The following is an 18,774-nucleotide window of genomic DNA, read 5'->3' as shown; positions in this document are numbered from 1 at the left end:
ACTGTGCAGCCATGTTACCATCGCGTGATTACACACTTGGCGACGACCCTTGACTTGAGTCCTTAATCGCTATCAAAAACATTAGCAAGCCTTAGTATCGCGTTACACACTTGGCGACGACCCTTGACTTGAGTCCTTAATCGCGATATCAAAAACATTAGCAAGCCTTAGTATCGCGTTACACACTTGGCGACGACCCTTGACTTGAGTCCTTAATCGCGATATCAAAAACATTAGCAAGCCTTAGGTGCGTGATGTGCATGCAATGGATACACTTGCGATGCCGCTAGACCAGTATCGCGTTACTGCTCACACGGCTTCACGGTGGTGACGACACGAACCTTTCCCTAATGGCTGGCACAAAAACACCATCTTCTCCGACATAAATACTTTAAATCGGTTTTCAAAAGCGCTTTGAGCCGCTTTAGTTGACGATGAACAAGCTGTTGCGTCTCGTGTGTCTCTTTGGGTTTTACAGTACCGGTAAGTGTGTACTTGTTTACGAGTTATCGCAATCGATCGCGGGTTTGGATGTATTCTTAACCTTTCTTGTTTTCGTCACTTCTCTGTGGTTTATGAGCGGTGATCCTTATCGTAATAATACAACACTGCTAACGTAAAGGAGTAATGTCGTGAAAAACTCATAAACGATTAACTGATTTGTCTTTTTGGTGGTTATTAGAAGTGTAAGTCTTCTGAGTCTTGAGGAGATCAGCGACTAATTATCCGAAAGCTTTTATATCGCAATGTACACGCATGTCGCACTTCGGAAGTCCTTTTAGAAATTACGAAGTATGCGCCATTGTGTTTGTTACCAACTATGAGCCTCAACTTTCTCTTCCTACAGAAAAAATTAGATAAATCTACATTATTTGTGATGTGTTTGAGAAATAACGACAAGAAAGGAAAGGCATAATGTAGAGCAAACTTCTTTCATTTAAACGTCAAGCACCTAAGTAAGTAAATAGAGAGAATATTTTGATCCAAGATGTTTTATAGATTTGTTCATTTATAAAACCAATATAGAAAAACAGTCGTGGCCGTACGAACCTTACACTTGACACTCTTAAACCACGCTTACACCTTTGTAAATGAAATGGAAAATTTCTTCGCTCTCAAAGGCCCGTATCCAGAGGGGGAGGGGGGGGGGGTTCTGGAGGATCTCGACTGGATGATCCGCTCTAAGAAAGAAAAGTTGAATACGCGAGCCAAGGCAAGTAAGTTACCTAAGAAAAACTGGTCGGCTATGTAGGTAAACCAACTCCCCCTCCCCGCTCAAAAACCTTGAAAAAAGAATTCGAAATTGTGGGTTTGTTCGTTATATAGAGCTAAGGTATCCGGAATATGGAGGTTTCACTGTGTATATTTCAGAACTATGAAGAACGGGCGAGTCAGCCCTTCATCGCCATTATTTCTGTTGATTAGCGCGTATCTTTGTAGTTGTGAGCCTGCAGTGCTTTACGTGTTACTCATCTGACTCGTGGGACGACTGCCATCGACGCATGAGCATTGTGACGTGCGGGTCGCGTCAGGACCGCTGCATCAAGGTACAACGCATGCGTGATAAAGCATTAGTATTTTAATATTCTAAGGTACACGTATTAACAAAACGTCGTGAAAGAAAGACTCAAGAGTGTTTCTATATTCTAAGGTACAACGCACCATGCTCGCCGCCAACAACGAGCGCTTTACTGTCCTCTCTAAATCGTGCTTCCATCACACCTCGTGTACCCTGGAAGCATGCATGAACCACAGTAATAGGTGGAAAGACGCCGAATGCTCGTTTGAATGCTGTAACACAACGCTGTGTAACGTCGGTTCCACAAAGCATGTGTCACGCATCACGCAACCTGTGACGAGTTGGCCTGTTACACAGCAAGTAGAGCGAGCTACATCTAAAAGTGTCATGTTTTTCATAGGAAATACTGAAATATTTATTTCATTTACAGTTTTAATGGTGATGCACCTTTGTGAGTAAAGTCATTAGCATAAATGATAAATGCCAATTTCAAATACCGTTGCACTCGAAAATCCAATTGGCGTGTATCGCAGTGATTCATGGGTAAATGACAGAATTCTAGCCTCTGAGGACCATGGGAATGTTTAAAGGAATATAAATAAGAATGCTAATAATTTCCAACCCTTGATTTTGCGAATACGTCATGGATTCTCACAACTGTACACAAGTACAGGCTTCCCAACCGCGCCAGTGAGGGATTTCTAAGGACATACCACAGGCTACCCACCAACGTTAGCGAAGGATTACTAAGTAAATACCACATACCGCGTCAGTGAAAGATTTCTACACTTACGAGCCGCACGCTCTTAATAGCAACGAAAAACAGAAAATTTGACCGAAGCCCCTGTGGAGATCGATGCTTTTTGAGCATAAAATTCTTCTAAAAAAAAACTCATTTACGGTATTCTAGTGTGACTCCGAAAAAATAATTACAAATTTCCTTGCTAACCTTTCCTTTATTCCCAATAGCCTCCATTAATGGGCCCCTGCTATTTTTACTATACATTGACGACATTCTAAATTGCTCCAAACTTTTAACGCAGTGGCTATATGCTTGAAAATCGGTCCTCAATTGACTAAATGCCTGACAGTTTGCACTTTATTCCAATAAGCCAGTAAATTATCAGCCTAGTGAGTTCAAAGTTACCTATATTTGGTTAGAAAGGGCAAGCGATTCTATATTGAGCTTTTTTAATAATCAAAACTGTAACAAAAACATGCGTTTAGGTCCGCATTGGTCGCGCTCCTGCCGTGTCGAATCTATTTGTATCGACACAAAATACATTCAACGTTGATTCAGACGTCGCACTGAATAAGTCGCGCTCAATAGGTTGTAGGTAGTAAAAGTTGACTCGATGCGGAGTTTCTGTTGCACTAAATGAAAAACAAATTGGTATTTGATTCTGCACATCAGAGGCTCGACGTTTGAATCGGTGTCATGCTTTTGCCATGCAGCACGAATGGTGCAGCCGCTTAGTTCCATGCCCAACGCAACTCAGTTCATAGATCCGACATGTCAATCACGCGCGCACGAATAGCCAATCAGGAAAGAGATGATGCAATAACAGCCATGTGGTCCCACAAATGTCCCACAAAAAGTCGGCAATCGACGGCAAAAAGATTGGTGTGATATTATCCTAGGTTACTTCAATTACATATAAGAATGATGAGACTGTCGTTTGTATTATTGCTGTAAATCTTGACGATATCTTGCGATAAAACTTGTAGTTACTTAAAAGTCAGGCGTAAACAGCGAATTCGGCATTCTCTTCTACTATTCCCCGCACTTAATTCACTGCAAGTTGACAAAATTAGCTTTGAAAGCACATAAACACATAGTACCTACCGAATAGAGCACCGCTTTATTTTATCATTTCCAAGTTTTGTATTTCGAGCTGGATTCGGGTAGTTTCCATTCAACAACGAAACTTAGTAGTTATCTATCCCTATGCTTCTCTACAAGTTTTTCACCAAACTTGGACAACAAATCAATTTCTATCATGTTAGGTGACCGTCTTTTATTTCCCAAGTCGCAGGAAAACCCCTATAAACGTCTATATTTTAGATAAACCCAAGCAGGATTCACAGACCCCATCCGACATTTTGTACAATTTGTGGGACATTTGCTGCTTTCTGATTGGTTATTCGTGCGCTCGTCGGATCTATGAATTCTGCCGTGCCCATTGATTCAGACTTCGAACGCGACGTATGAATCGGGCCTTAGAATCCTATAGTCAAATTCTTACGCGTGCTTTCATTTTTTGTGGAATTCAATAGTTGAAAAGTGTAATTCAATGAAAGCACAGGTGTATCGCGAAATTTTTCCCAACGCGAATCATATCTTTCAAACTTACGCTTAGCTAAGAAAATCAAAGTTCTCATAAAACTTATTCTGGTATGGAGAAATGGATTTAATTAGGAAAAAACTTTAGCTCTGAGATAAGTCTGAATTTGCCAGTAGTTGAGAAACTTTCTCAGCTCTTAACTCCTGCGAGTATGAAGCCGCGACGAGTCAAAACAAAACCCCAAATGTTTACTCCATCCGGAGAAAGTCATGATTCTAAATTTCTTTTTTGATTTGTAGTTTCTCAGGCTAGAACATCCAATCCTCACAGATTTGGTGGCGATTACTTCTTTAAGCGTTTGTGCTCAATCCGATATAAATCCAGCTATTAATTGTACCATCGAGTATAAAGATGTCTTCATAAAACCGTCGTCTCTTTTACTTGAGAACAAAATGGATTCAACTTGCTAAACGTGATGGATCGCATGTAAAAACACTAATAAAAAACTCTTTGACCATTTGATTCAAGAACGCGACTCGGTATGCGACTTGGTTTTTGTGGTCATCGCGCGGGTACCCTGTGTGTCACAATCCAGTAATCCAGCCGCGCAACTCCCAGGCCCCAATCAGTCTACATAATTTTTCTCATTAACATAACATAATAACTTACTGGCCTACCTCTACTAGTGTCCAGTTATTATCATTCCTATTCCATATTATTCTTATTATTATGTCTGGTGTTGTGTATCAATTTAATTTTTATTTGTATAAAAGAAAACCTACGAGAGAAGAAGAACTATGTTCAGAGAAGCAGTAGACTTTGTTACTTTGTGTAAATCGAGCCCCCAAAAATGTTTTGTTTGGTCTCAAAGGCTGTCCCCTGAAAAAAATAGAAAACCAAAAAAGGAGTTGACAGAGATACACAAAACTTTATTTTTCAGGGGACAGCCTTTGAGACCAAACAAAACATTTTTGGGGGCTCGATTTACACAAAGTAACAAAGTTTTGTGTATCTCTGTCAACTCCTTTTTTGGTTTTCTATTTTTTTCTCTAAAACATCACACTGCAAAATGACCTAATGCCCCTTTTTGTCCTCTGAGCTGGAGTAAGTTTTAGTGATTTTTATGTGGATCAAATTTAGTGGTTTTTTTACGCCCCTTACTTTGCTTGCTGTATTACAAATAAACCTAAGGGGAGATATGAGAGCAGGTGTAGGTAAAAAAAATATGCCGAAACCCTCGTACACAATACTCAGTTTGCAACATTGTTTTGTAAAAAAACGCATGAGAGGAAAATAGCTTGGCAGACATGTTTCCCAAAAGGTATTTAAAAAACACAAGGTATTTAAATAATTATAACTCTTGGTTGAATAATAAAAGTAATTTTTCCTGGCTTGTAGGTTGGTCTGAGTAAGGATGTTTCGGTTTAGAATAGGCTTACCATGGCCAAGGTATTTTTCCAAATACAGCACCCAAGCTTGTACTTTCATAAAAAAAACTATAAATGTAGCCAAATACATCAATATATAGATTTAGGCACTGCCTAAAACCGGAGCCAGCTTTATTACCATATGTTCATATGGAGAATCTTTGTGCAATTTAAGGGAATGACTCCCTGAAGAATAGCTTCTGGACTAGAATTTCTTTGAGAATAAAAATGAGATCCATAATAACAACATTCACCTCAGTCTATATGCTATATAAAGACTCAAGTGCTGTATGCTTTATATCCCCCCACCTTTCCATACATATATAATAATCCCTTTAACAGAAGACAAATTCTTACAAAAACATCCAAACTAAATCGACATAACAAATTATAACACGGTCAGCTAAATTAACGAGTCCTCCAGGTGAAATAAGCCAATCGAAAAATATGTTTTTCGTGCCTGTTTAAATGGCTCACGGCCTTTTTTGTTCCTAATTAGCTCGGGTAGCGAGTTCCACGCAGAAGGCGCAGCATGGGCAAAGGCCCTGTCGCCAAAGGTTTTGCATCTCGTGCGTGGTACTACAAGTACCAGGCCTTTGTTTGAAATGCAGCTTTCCATCGCTTTTTTAGCGTTATCTTGTGCACAGGGATTAGATGGTTTAAAAGAAAGGTACAGTTTCTCAAAACTCCCGGTAATAACCGGGCCCGTTATGGTACCGGGAGAGTTTTCGGGATACTTTTCCGGGCGAGGAAGAGCGTTTCTCAAAGCTAGCGGTAGCGTCCCGGTTGTTTAAGGGTTCCCGATAAGCAAATTATAAGAGCTTTTGAATAAATTTTTGAATATCAATAAAAATCGTAGATTTGTCTGTAGACAACTGGTACCCCAAACACTGCTGTGGCATCGACACTTTTCGAGAAAAAGACAAAGAACAAAAAGATAAAGTCTCATTTTGTAGCAAAACTTCCAATAACTTCGCAAAATTGTTTACAATTTTTTTAGGTGCACGGTGACAGATAAAGGTTCACATATGGACGTAAGCGCAAGCGGAACGCACGTAGTTTTCCGATTCTCACTAGAACATAAGCGCAAGCGGAAACGCAAGAGAACGCAACTGCTTGATTTTCTTGCGCTTGTGCTTGCGCTTGTGTTTGACCGATTCTCACTTGTGTTGCGCTTCCGCTTGCACTTGCGTCCTAGAGAGAACCCGCGGTATAAAAGGCGCAATGGCTTTAGTTTTCAGTAGACCTCCGAGCTGTGCGGAGAATGTTTGTAAATATCAATAGGGACAAATAAAGAGCTTGGGCTACCTGTGGTTGGGAGAATCGAGTCTGCCCCGTCGCGTATGGAATCGCAAATCTTTCCACGATGAAATACGGGGTTAAAATTCCTAATTGAGTATGACTTACAGCGATGGCATTATAGATAGCAAAGCCTTAATTCCATTCGCAGTAATTAAATAGCCAGTCTTGCCTTTTCCCAGTAATTATTACTGCCACGGAACATTTTGAAATGCTTTTATAGAAGATGTCACTGGCAAATCAACATCATTAAATGGATTTAAATTTAAATTTATTTATTTTATGTTTAATGCACTTACATTTAAAAATGGTTATCACCAGCTAACGACATCATTAGGCAATGCTGGCAGGAGCGCTTAATTTTCCCGTTTCCGAAAAAGAAAGCACCTGGTATTAAAAACCATTGGTTTAAAAAAAAGAAAAGAAAGAAAAAAGTAACCGGGAACGAATCCTCCGTCAAAACCCGAAAAATACGCTCTGCATACCCGAAAAGATTAGGATAGATCGCTAAGATGGGGGTAGATGAGGGGGATGCAGTCGCGGATTTACGGGGTGGTCATGGGGGCTTAGTGTCTTTTATAGTGTCATACATGGAGTACCAAGCTTGTGCCGTATTCTAAATATGGCGTCTGTTCGCGTTCTCTTCGTGTTGGGAAAATTAACACGTAAAGGTAGACATTGTACGGGTTACCCATCCACGTAAAACCCTAAAATCCATCATGTACCTCTTCTTCGCTCCTAAGTATTGCCCTTCGCATAGATTTTCAACTTTCCTTCATTAATTAATTTAAGTATGATGCAAATGAGTACAAATTTCCTGGAAGTCGGAGGGAAAACATTCCCCGAAATCTGTAGCATCTGATTGAAGGATCACAATGTGGCAAATACTGTACCTCGCCCTTATTTACGTCCTTTTGGATACTGTATCTTCACTGAATGGTAAGTTTTACGCGATTTTTTTTGTAGATTTGTTTTAAAAACGAACGAAGTTAACTCGTTTCACAAGACTCTCACGATAAGTAGTGTTTTAAGTTATTCCGTGTTTATAATAAAAACGTTTGTTTTCGACTTGCTTTAAAATTGCAGAGGATAAAATTCTCTAAGCTTTTAAAGCAATAAAGCAAGGTTATTACAAACATTTATTGCTTTCTTGTATTCTATGCCCTATTCTATTCTATGTCTTTCTTGTATACTATGCCTACTTTCTTGTGTGAGTAATTACTGTATTATACTAGAGCTTGGGGAAGGGGTCCTCATATCCTTGTTCCATCATATCTTTGATACCCCCTTTCCAGCCCCATTCCCTCCCTCACGCAAATCCTGCCTCTGCAGGATTAAACCTATAAACTTTGTTGTCAACCGGCTTCTACGCCCATACCTAGCCATCACATCTAAGCTAAGTTGTGATGGCTAATATATGCAGCGAGGCGCTTCAGTTGTTTTTACATGCAGGCTTGTCGTGTAGTAGCGAATCCAGTTGACAACAATCTTTTGTTAATTGACTGTATGCCATAGAGAAAAGCAGTTGTTCATGTGTTGGTTTTGGCATTCCACTTTGCCCCGGGTATACCTCTGAAAATGCAAATGTACCTGTTTACTCTCTTTCTATATTGCACAAAGGAATTATTACTAATCTACATAATTACTGTCTTTCTATAATGCACAAAGGAAATATTACAAGTGTGCTTGTTTACTGTCTTTCTATAATTCACAGAGGAAAAATTTCTAATATACCTGTTTACTGTCTTTCTATAACGCACAAAGGAAATATTACTAATGTACCTTTTTACTGTCTTTCTATAATGAACAAAGGAAATTATTACTAATGTACCTGTTTACTGTCTTTCTATAATTCACAAAGAAAATATTACTAATGTATCTGTTTACTGTCTTTCTATAATTTACAAAGGAAATACAACAAATCTACCAGTTTACTGTCTTTCTATACTGCACAAAGGAAATATTACAAATGTACCTGTTACTGTCTTTCTATAATGCACAAACGGAGATATTACAAATGTACCTGTTTACTGTCTTTCTATAATGCACAAAGGAGATATTACAAATGTACCTGTTTACTGTATTTCTATTATAATGCTTGTTATTCCCCATGGTTTCTATAGTGACTGTGAGGACTGGCTCAAGTCTCCTACTGAACTGTTCAATAACAAATGGGTCATGGTGGTTTCATGGAAAAGAAATTTCTTCTGCTTTTATAAGGTTACAAGATGGTCGTAGTCTGCTAAAACTGTATAATGTTACTGAGAATTCTCAAGGAGTATACACATGCAGCTTACCAGGCCAGCAGGGATATAATGTTGGTGTTACTGTTGTAGGTATGGCAACAGTTCAGTCTTATCTTTTCTGGTTTACCATGTAATAGAAAATTTAACTCCACACTTCAGTTTCTAGATTAAGTAAAGCTTTAGTAAGGGTTACATAATGGCTGCAACCGTGCTATTGGATTTAGGACACAAATTAGCAAAACAAATATGTGCGCTTAGAAAATTGCAGTTGAAACCTCCAAGTTCATTTATGTGATTTAGCCTAAAATGGTTCTTATTCAATGGAAAGTTCCCACTTCAACAAATAGGATTATTTCATAGCTTTGCAGCTTCACGACTAGAATATTGTGTTTAAAAATATAAGAACCTGTCTTTTGTTTACTAGGCTAATTTTTTTCCCAGTTAAAACACAAAGTTTACTCTACAGTAGTTATGATAATCCGTAGTTGTAAACACAATTTACTTTTTTTTTCTCTCGGATGTGAATCAGTAGAGCATTTTGAATAACGGACATTTACAGATTAGCATTCCCTAATGCAACTTAGGAAATACAGTACTAATCACTAAAAAGATAACCACTAACTACTGTCTTCATTCCCACTAATTCCCTATTGTTTAATGCCCTCACCCCTTGACACCTTAATTACTATGAGATTTAGGGGGTTCAAGGAGGGTTTTTTTTAAAAAAATAATGTATAAATAGAAATAATTGGAGTCAGGCTTTGCTTGGATTTTAGGTGACACTTACCATGTATTGACCATTTCGCATGTTTTTCCCAATCTATGCAGTTCTACAACTTAATATGTGCTTGATTTTTTTACAAGGGTGCAACTTTTTTTTCCAGCCCCACCCTCTCCGCCTAGAAATCTTGGGACGAGCATTATTGACAATAGAACAATTCTCAAGTGGAGTCCATCACTTTCAGTTGGCTTGTCTTTGCAGTACAGAGTCTGTAAACAGTGTCTTCATGTAACACATGAACAGCAGAAATGTGTGTTTAATGGTAACATCATGATGTGCAAATATAGCAATTGTACCTATGATGGCTATGATGCACAGATAGTGCAAGGGTGTAACAACATTTTTCATGTGCCTGGCAAACTAATGTATGAATGTGAAGTCCATTTGACTCCATTTAGAATGTTTAGCGTGTATGTGGAAGCCAGAAACTCTGCTGGTGTTGCTAAAAGTGAACAGCTTGTTTTAACTGGACCAGTTTTTCCTGAACAAAGTAAGTATGATTTGTTACTTTATGAGAAAGGGCAGAGGCCACACTCACACTGAGCTAAAGGCGTATAGACCAAGGGCATCTCCAGGAGTTTCTGTTTGTTTTTTTTTTAAGCAGAGAGAGGGGCAAAGCAAGAATTTTGATTATGATTAATAGCTGTTTTTTATACAGTAAATGTAATGTTAGATTGTGCAAGAAGGTTTGGTTGCTAACATGTCTTATATCTGATTATGGTCGTTTCTTAGGCATCTTAGGTACTAACATTTCTTGTAATATGATTATGATATATTTGTGCTGAATAACCTATTCTGAACATTCTTACCAGTGAACCCTGGGCCTCCAAAGGATTTGCATGCAGTGAGTCAAGGTGGAGGTGAGGTCCTGCTGAAATGGATTCCTAGAGACCTTTGGCAGAGCTACACCATGAAATACCAGATAACCTTCTATGCTGAGGGCATTATTCAGTCATTGAATCAGGTAAGTTTTTTTTTTCATTTTATTTCAAGAAAATTGAGGATGACCAGTGATCGCTGTTGGCTTGAGTGTTTAAAGTCCATTAAACTGACTCATGACTGTTTCTTGTTGACTTTCATCATTTGGAAATTTATTCTGTACCTTTCCTGCATTTTGATATTTGTATAAAAGATATTGAGCTGTTTTTATTGGATTGAATTTTACAGTGATTCAAGCAGATTGAGATCACAATAACTACAGTACTGACAGAAAGTAATGCAACCGAAAACTGACGAATTTCGCCGAAAATTTGTCTATTGTTTTAATCCGAAATTTCGGGTATCTTCGCCGAAAATTCGGCTATAGTTTTTTCGGCAGTTTGCGCCATCCGAAATTTCAGCATCCGAAATTTTGGCGAAGTTAAGGGTTATTGTTTTCGACTTTCGTTGTAAATGAACTCTTTTTCTGTACACTGTACTTTCTCAGGACAGACATTTACAGAGTTATCGAAAGCTCTCTGTTATTACGGCACAGACGACGCGCGATCAGCCAACAACACACGCGACGTCTGTGTTCACAATCAGTTCATGGCCGGTAAATTCTAAATCACGAAAGATAGACGAAGCCAGGGTAAGCAAATTATGAAAACACAACTTGTTCCCGTTAAAAGAATACACTTCATTTGTAAGAAAATTGTTTGGAGTTTCGCTTGCCTAATAACTTTCGTTTTGCTAATTTTACCTACACGATAGAGAGTCTCAAAAAATATATTTTACATGCAGAAATACAGTTGTTTCTAAAATTAATGTAAAGATTCTTTTGGTCTCTTTTCCAAACGGTTATTTTAAACTAAAACTCAGTACGCAAAGCCACTGATTATAAAAGTTTTTGTGGCCCGCGGAAAGCGTGTCGCCGTAGCGTGATCCAAGACAATGGAAATGTCACACATCTCTAGATTCAACTCGCCGTTCTAAAACTTCTCAATAACAATAATGGTATCTTATTCTGAAATGTTTTGCTTTTTCTTTGCCTGATAGTTCTCTTATGCAGCTCGGTCATAGTAAAGTGCGTTGTTATTATTATACGGGAATTCCCGGGATTGACTGTTGTTATGATGGTCACGTCACGGCGCGTCATGTCGCGTCATCTAAACATCGAGTATTCAGATAAATCAAATCGCAATCTTGAGCAACACACTACATTTCCGAAAAATAATAATTTACAGGATGTTTATTTTATTCAAAGTTCCTTTAAATGACTTACTTGTTGGTCGATATTTTGCGTAGAGGTGTCTTGGAGAGGAGCAATCGAAGTTTTCGTACGCACAAGTTTTAGAGACGACGGCGGCATTGGAGAGTAACAAGTTGTGTGACTATGTATTATGTGCTTTGGTTCCCCTTAAAACTTTGCTTTCGTATTAAACTATGATAAGAGAATCGAAGTTTGAGATTCCGATCAAGAAGAATCCTCTGCCTCTAGAAAAATAAAATTAAATGCTCTGCGAAATCGCTTAGCCAACCTTTAGCAGATTAGTGTCCGTACATTCTCAGGAATTTCTGCTGTATATATAAGTCTATCCGAAATTTAGAACTTTCTGTCAGTACTGTATGTAATTTAGCCTACCTATGCATCATGAAAACTAGATCAATGAATTCTGACTTCCCTTGTTTTGCAATTAATTGACCTCTAAAAGAATTCAAGTTGTGTCATTTGTATTTTTGGTTTTAAAGACATGGCCTGGCTTAGCTGGTACAACATCAGCCAGGATACGTGATCTGCAATCTGGTAACACCTACCATTTTACTGTGAGGGCTAAGATCTGTGCCTCAGAAGATTGCAGCATTTGGGGTCAACCTGCAAGTGTTTCCTACGAACCTGGAGTATTTACTGGTTTGTGCAACTTTCCTTCTTATATTGCTACAGTTGTCCTATTCATGGATCACAAGTTCAGTACTCAGAATAGCAGCCATGTGTCCTAGTTTAGCAATACCTCAATGGTGGTAAATAAAAGCTTCCTGTTGGTCACAGCTCAGCATGTCACTGTTTTGCTCACGGAAGCTCAAAACAGACCTGCCATCTCAGTGTAAACCAGTTGTCTCTCTGAATTCTCCACCAATTCTTACAAAGTTGTTTGTCAGGGTTTCTCATAATGATAAGAACTGTATGATGGATATGAATGACTTAATTAAACTAATTAAGTATTCGGCATGTGCTAGCACCGAGCCGGCCACCTTCCCAACTCAACTGCAGCCAATGGGTTTCTTATGGTGCAAACAGCAGAAATGTCACTGTTACATGGCAGGTTTGTATTGCAAGAAACCCTTCCTTTACAAGATTCAAGGCTCCACCTCGCCTGGTGTTTAGGATTGGGGGAGGGGGGAAGGGCTTGGGTGGAAATGGTAGTTATATAGTTTAACGTGGTGTTGTTGTTTAGGGCTTAGGGGTTGTTGTTTAAGGGGTGTTGGGGGTAGGTGGTGCTGCTTACAGTTTAAGGGGTTTAAGTGGTAGGGGTGTTTAGGGTTATTGGGGCTGGTAGTGGTGTTTAGGGTATTGGAGGCTGGTACTGGTGTTTAGGGTTATTGGGGCTGGTAGTGGTGTCTGAGGTTCTGGGGGCTGGGGGCTGGTAGTGGTGTCTAGGGTTCTGGGGGCTGGTAGTGGTGTTTAGGGTTCTGGGGGCTGGTAATGGTGTTTAGGGTTCTGGGGGCTGGTAGTGGTGTCTAGGGTTCTGGGGGCTGGTACTGGTGTTTAGGGTTCTGGGGGCTGGTAGTGGTGTCTAGGTTTCTGGGGGCTGGTACTGGTGTTTAGGGTTCTGGGGGCTGGTAGCGGTGTTTAGGGTTCTGGGGGCTGGTAGTGGTGTCTAGGGTTATGGGGGCTGGTACTGGTGTTTAGGGTTCTGGGGGCTGGTAGTGGTGTCTAGGTTTCTGGGGGCTGGTAGTGGTGTCTAGGGTTCTGGGGGCTGGTAGTGGTGTCTAGGTTTCTGGAGGCTGGTAGTGGTGTTTTTGGTTCTGGGGGCTGGTAGTGGTGTGTAGGGTTCTGGGGGCTGGTAGTGGTGTTTAGGGTTCTGGGGGCTGGTAGTGGTGTTTAGGGTATTGGAGGCTGGTAGTGGTGTTTAGGGTTCTGGGGGCTGGTAGTGGTGTCTAGGGTTCTGGGGGCTGGTAGTGGTGCCAAGGGTTCTGGAGGCTGGTAGTGGTGTTTTTGGTTCTGGAGGCTGGTAGTGGTGTTTTTGGTTCTGGGGGCTGGTAGTGGTGTGTAGGGTTCTGGGGGCTGGTAGTGGTGTTTAGGGTATTGGAGGCTGGTAGTGGTGTTTAGGGTTCTTGGGGCTGGTACTGGTGTTTAGGGTTTTGGGGGCTGGTACTGGTGTTTAGGGTTTTGGGGAGTGGTACTGGTGTTTAGGGTATTGGGGGCTGGTACTGGTGTTTAGGGTTCTGGTAGTGGTGTTTAGGGTTCTTGGGGCTGGTAGTGGTGTCTAGGGTTCTGGGGGCTGGTAGTGGTGTTTAGGGTTCTGGGGGCTGGTACTGGTGTTTAGGGTTCTGGGAGCTGGTAGTCGTGTTTAGGATTCTGGGGGCTGGTAGTGGTGTCTAGGGTTTTGGGGGCTGGTAGTGGTGTCTAGGGTTTTGGGGGCTGGTAGTGGTGTTTAGGGTTCTGGGGGCTGGTAGTGGTGTCTAGGGTTCTGGGTGCTGGTACTGGTGTCTAGGGTTCTGGGGGCTGGTAGTGGTGTTTAGGGTTCTGGGGGCTGGTAGTGGTGTTTAGGGTTCTTGGGGCTGGTAGTGGTGTTTAGGGTTCTGGGGCTGGTAGTGGTGTCTAGGGTTCTGGGTGCTGGTACTGGTGTCTAGGGTTCTGGGGGCTGGTAGTGGTGTTTAGGGTTCTGGGGGCTGGTAGTGGTGTTTAGGGTTCTTGGGGCTGGTAGTGGTGTTTAGGGTTCTGGGGCTGGTAGTGGTGTCTAGGGTTCTGGGGGCTGGTAGTGGTGTTTAGTGTTCTGGGGGCTGGTAGTGGTGTTTAGGGTTATGGTGGCTGGTAGTGGTGTCTAGGGTATTGGGGGCTGGTAGTGGTGTCTAGGGTTCTGGGGGCTGGTAGTGGTGTTTAGGGTTCTGGGGGCTGGTAGTGGTGTCCAGGGTTCTGGAGGTTGGTAGTGGTGTTTAGGGTTCTGGGGGCTGGTAATGGTGCCCAGGGTTCTGGGGGCTGGTAGTGGTGTTTAGGGTTTTTGGGAGTTTTGTTGGTTTTTGGTTGTGCTTATGTTTATTTGGGAGATGGTTGGTTGGTTGTGCTTGGTGTCACAGGGGTAGTGGCTGATTCACCCTTATCGAATGCCAAGTAAAATGTATCATACCGTTACGAGAATTTTGCTTTCAATTGTAGATTCAGGATAGGTCCAGAGGCTACTTGTCCTCCTTAAAAGATTTATGGGAGCTGAAATCCATCCATTTACCTCCTGCCAAAAGCTTTATGTACTGGAACCAGTGTCTCCCCCTTTAGAATGGTGCCTTTGCCCTCCCACCCCCTTTGAGAAATCATGGATTCACCCATGTGTTCGTAGGATGCTCTCTCTCACTGATTAATCAACAAATCAACAGGCACCTGCAAGGAAATACCAGAATGGTGACCTGACCCAGTACTTACTGACCTGGTCATACAGGGGAGACTCGTCCAACATGAGCCAAACTCTTCTTGTCAACGCATCCCAGCTCTTTGCTGAGTTGACCCACTTAAAGCAGGACAGAGCTGTTGAGATTCGAGTGAAGGCGTGCAATGACTTTGACTGTGGGGGCATCTCTAGCTGTGAGACTCCAGGTAAGGCATGGTTCCCACTAGATTTGCTGTGGACTTAAACGTTGTCAAAGAGCGCTATGCCGCACGCTCCCATACCACGAGGTAGTATGGGTGATATAAGTTGTTTCAAGCTGTGCCATCCTTCACCGCCGACACGAACTTCGTTGCACGCTATCAGAATGGAAGTACAGTCTGATAATTTTCTAAATAAATATCTGCGCGTCCTGAAACAAGGAAACAAGAGCAGGTTTGGCACCTATCCCGTAAGAGGTGTCAAACGGAGACTCCGTAGTTACACTAAAAGAAAACCTGTTGGCAAAGTGCCTGAACGAAATAGCAAAGACGACGGCGACCGACTGCAGGGAGAACCCAAAAAGCTTTCATACTTTGCGCTCAATTTTAAACTAGTTTAGATAAAATTGTCACTCGTGGCTCATGGCTTACTTGTGACTCGTGACTTGGGCTCATTGCTTACTCCATGGCTCATGCCTCATGGCTCATGGGTTACTCGTGGTTTATTGGTTACTCGTGACTCGTGGCCCATGTGTTACTCGTGACTCGTGGCCCATGTGTTACTCGTGACTTGTGGGATGCTCGTGACTCGTGGCCCATGTGTTACTCGTGACTTGTTGGATACTCGTGACTCGTGGCCCATGTGTTACTCGTGACTTGTGGGATACTCGTGACTCGTGGCCCATGTGTTACTCGTGACTTGTGGGATACTCGTGACTCGTGGCCCATGTGTTACTCGTGACTTGTGGGATACTCGTGACTCGTGGCCCATGTGTTACTCGTGACTTGTGGGATACTCGTGACTCGTGGCCCATGTGTTACTCGTGACTTGTGGGATACTCGTGACTCGTGGCCCATGTGTTACTCGTGACTTGTGGGATACTCGTGACTCGTGGCCCATGTGTTACTCGTGACTTGTGGGATACTCGTGACTCGTGGCCCATGTGTTACTCGTGACTTGTGGGATACTCGTGACTCGTGGCCCATGTGTTACTCGTGACTTGTGGGATACTTGTGGTTCATGTTTTACTAGTGGCTATTGGGTGACTCGTGGCTCATGGGTTACTCGTGGCTCATTAAATACACGTGACTCACGGCTCAGGAGATACTTGTGACTCGTGGCTATTGGGTTACTCCTGCCTTGTGGTCCATGAGTTACCCTTGGTTTATGGGTTACTCATGTGGTCCATGAGTTACTCGTGGTTTATGGGTTACTCATGTCTCGTGGTTTATTCCTCTTTGCTCAACAAAGGCAAACTCGCAAATAAAACACTGACCCATCTTCTCAGTAGTAGCATATACACAACTGCAACTGCATATGATCTTTTCCATTTCAGCTTCGTTAAACCTTATTAAGGAACCTGGAGAAAGCAAAGACTTAATAATAGCTGTCGGGACTTTAGTGCCCATTTCTATTATTGTGGCAATTGGTGTTGGCGTGTATTATTACTCGACAAAGAGAAGAAGGCAAGTTTATCATGAAAATTTTATATTATCATTCCTTCACAACACATAATGACCACTAATAGTAGCAGTCCCCTTATATTATCGTTCCTTCACATCACGTGACCACAAATAGTAGCAGTCCCCTTATATTATCGTTCCTTCACATCACGTGACCACAAATAGTAGCAGTCCCCTTGCACTCCCTAATGATAAGAAAAGTAGCACCGACTACTGAAATAAACCACAATTTAAAACACCTTGACCATTTAGAATTGTTAGGTTATTTTTTTTTGTCTAAAACTAGTTTGGTATTTTGATGTCACGCCTTCCTGGGCGTTGTATTGTTTAGTATTTTGATGTCACGCCTTCCTGGCCGTTGTATTGTTTGGTATTTTGATGTCACGCCTCCCTGGGTGTGTCACGCCTCTCTGGGCGTTGTTTTGTTTGGCATTTTGATGTCACGCCTTCCTGGACGTGTCACGCCTCCCTGGGCGTTGTATTGTTTGGTATTTTGATGTCACGCCTTCCTGGACGTGTCACGCTTTCCTAGGCGTAGTGGTCCCCATATGTGCAGCACAAATTTCCCAAAAGATGGCTCAAGAATTGTGACCTCTATTATATAGGGTTTTGGGTATAAGGTTTTGACCTTTTTACAATGCCTTCATCAGGATTAACGGATAATATACTGTTTCGTAAATTGCTTCTCTAGAAATGCCTTTGCTACACGTTACCTTCTTACAAAAAATTGCATAGATAGTAATTCCTTTGTTTTTTCATAACAGAGAGAAGATCGAACGAAGACCTTCGTTGCCTCCTATTGACGAGGTAGTATGTAGATCCAAGTTAGAAATTTCGTATGAATCCTTGCATGTTTTTATTTAACTCTCTTCCTTTCTATCACAGCCACCCTACCACACCCTGTACAATGATCTTCTACCGAGATCAGACGATGAAAACGAATATGACGAAGCTAGAGTGGCCAGCCTGTAAACTATGTTGAGTTTCGTCGGAATGTAATAACCCCCTCACACTGCTAGGTCTTATTTTCCCACCCCTAGCATACTTGAGTTTGAGCAGGATTTTCCCCACGCGAGCGAAAGGACGAGAGGTAGACAGCGGCGTAGCCGAAAAGGCCCTTTCAAGTCATTTTCTCCTGTATTTTAGATAATGTCTTATACATTTACTGTATTTTTGGCTGCTAGAAGGGGGTCCCGGGCCCCCTTGGCCACCCCCCTGGCTACAACCCCTGTTAGAATTTAGTACGGGTTGACGCTGAGAACAGTTAAGTGAAAAGATAAACTATAGTAGTACCGCCATTATACAAGCGCTGCACTAGAAATCACTTGATATGCATATTTATAGGGCCACAGTTTATTGGATTGTATGTCTCCAATTTTCTCTTTAGATTACTCTAAACAACACACGAATACCTATGCTGTCAAGGAAATCACTTATCTTACCGCGTAACTGAAATCGCACTCAGAATAAACTACAAAATCCTTATAGTGAAAAAAATGGAAATGGTGCAACATTGTTCAAAATTGTGGAACATTTATAAAATTTGATACAGTAATCGTGGAATCATGGAATAGAATCGTGCACTGAGCAATTCTAGATATGGACCCAACCCCCAAAGTTATATAATCACAGTTTTATACAAAATAGAATACATTATCCTTAATCCCTCAAAAACAACGAATACTTTCCAAGCTACGGTCACAAACCTTTACCAAGTGATAGATATTAACATTACCTTCAGTGTTAGGGAAAAAAAATAAACCAACCCTCCTGGGACTTTCTTCTGGCAAGGTTGATATAAGTTAAAGGTTTTAAGAACTTTAAACAAAATAATGGATTTCATCCCTGAAATAGTGCGAACCTGAGTGCTACTGGTGGCTTTGTGAATGTTCCTGTGCATCGTATTGAGTGAAAATTGATTTCGTCTTCGCCTTGCAGATTTTGTTATTTAGCTCCGGCAAGCGCTCCAACAACCATCCCCAAGGAAGTCGCCAAACGATTTTCAATATTTAAGTCTGTCACACGAGCTCAGCT

General features: G+C 41.4%; 2 protein-coding genes across 3 annotated transcripts; both read left to right on the top strand.

Annotated features, from left to right (window-relative positions):
* Window positions 1–292: 292 nt before the first annotated feature.
* Window positions 293–2,133, top strand: LOC116609837. The gene is made up of 3 exons (XM_032370634.2): window positions 293–483; window positions 1,441–1,547; window positions 1,652–2,133. Exons 1-3 carry the CDS (start codon window positions 435–437, stop codon window positions 1,976–1,978), a joined length of 483 nt encoding a protein of 160 aa, XP_032226525.1. The 5' UTR covers window positions 293–434; the 3' UTR covers window positions 1,979–2,133.
* A 4,992-nt stretch (window positions 2,134–7,125) lies between these two features.
* Window positions 7,126–18,516, top strand: LOC5504145. Of its 2 annotated transcripts, XM_048724927.1 has the most exons (11): window positions 7,126–7,469; window positions 8,654–8,866; window positions 9,661–10,047; window positions 10,370–10,521; window positions 10,984–11,127; window positions 12,228–12,387; window positions 12,714–12,799; window positions 15,069–15,285; window positions 16,614–16,743; window positions 17,505–17,547; window positions 17,626–18,516. In XM_048724927.1, the coding sequence occupies exons 1-11, from the start codon at window positions 7,406–7,408 to the stop codon at window positions 17,710–17,712; spliced, it is 1,683 nt and encodes a 560-aa protein (XP_048580884.1). In that variant the 5' UTR covers window positions 7,126–7,405; the 3' UTR covers window positions 17,713–18,516. The 2 variants fall into 2 exon arrangements, with proteins under 2 accessions (XP_048580884.1, XP_048580885.1); XM_048724928.1 differs by lacking the exon at window positions 10,984–11,127 and having other exon boundaries at window positions 7,127–7,469.
* The last annotated feature ends 258 nt before the right edge of the window (window positions 18,517–18,774 follow it).

The sequence above is a fragment of the Nematostella vectensis genome, chromosome 3, assembly GCF_932526225.1.
Source record: "Nematostella vectensis chromosome 3, jaNemVect1.1, whole genome shotgun sequence".
NCBI classification, from domain to species: domain Eukaryota; kingdom Metazoa; phylum Cnidaria; class Anthozoa; order Actiniaria; family Edwardsiidae; genus Nematostella; species Nematostella vectensis.
The sequence above is the reverse complement of the archived record's forward strand: the minus strand, read 5'-3'. Positions and strand labels throughout refer to the sequence as shown.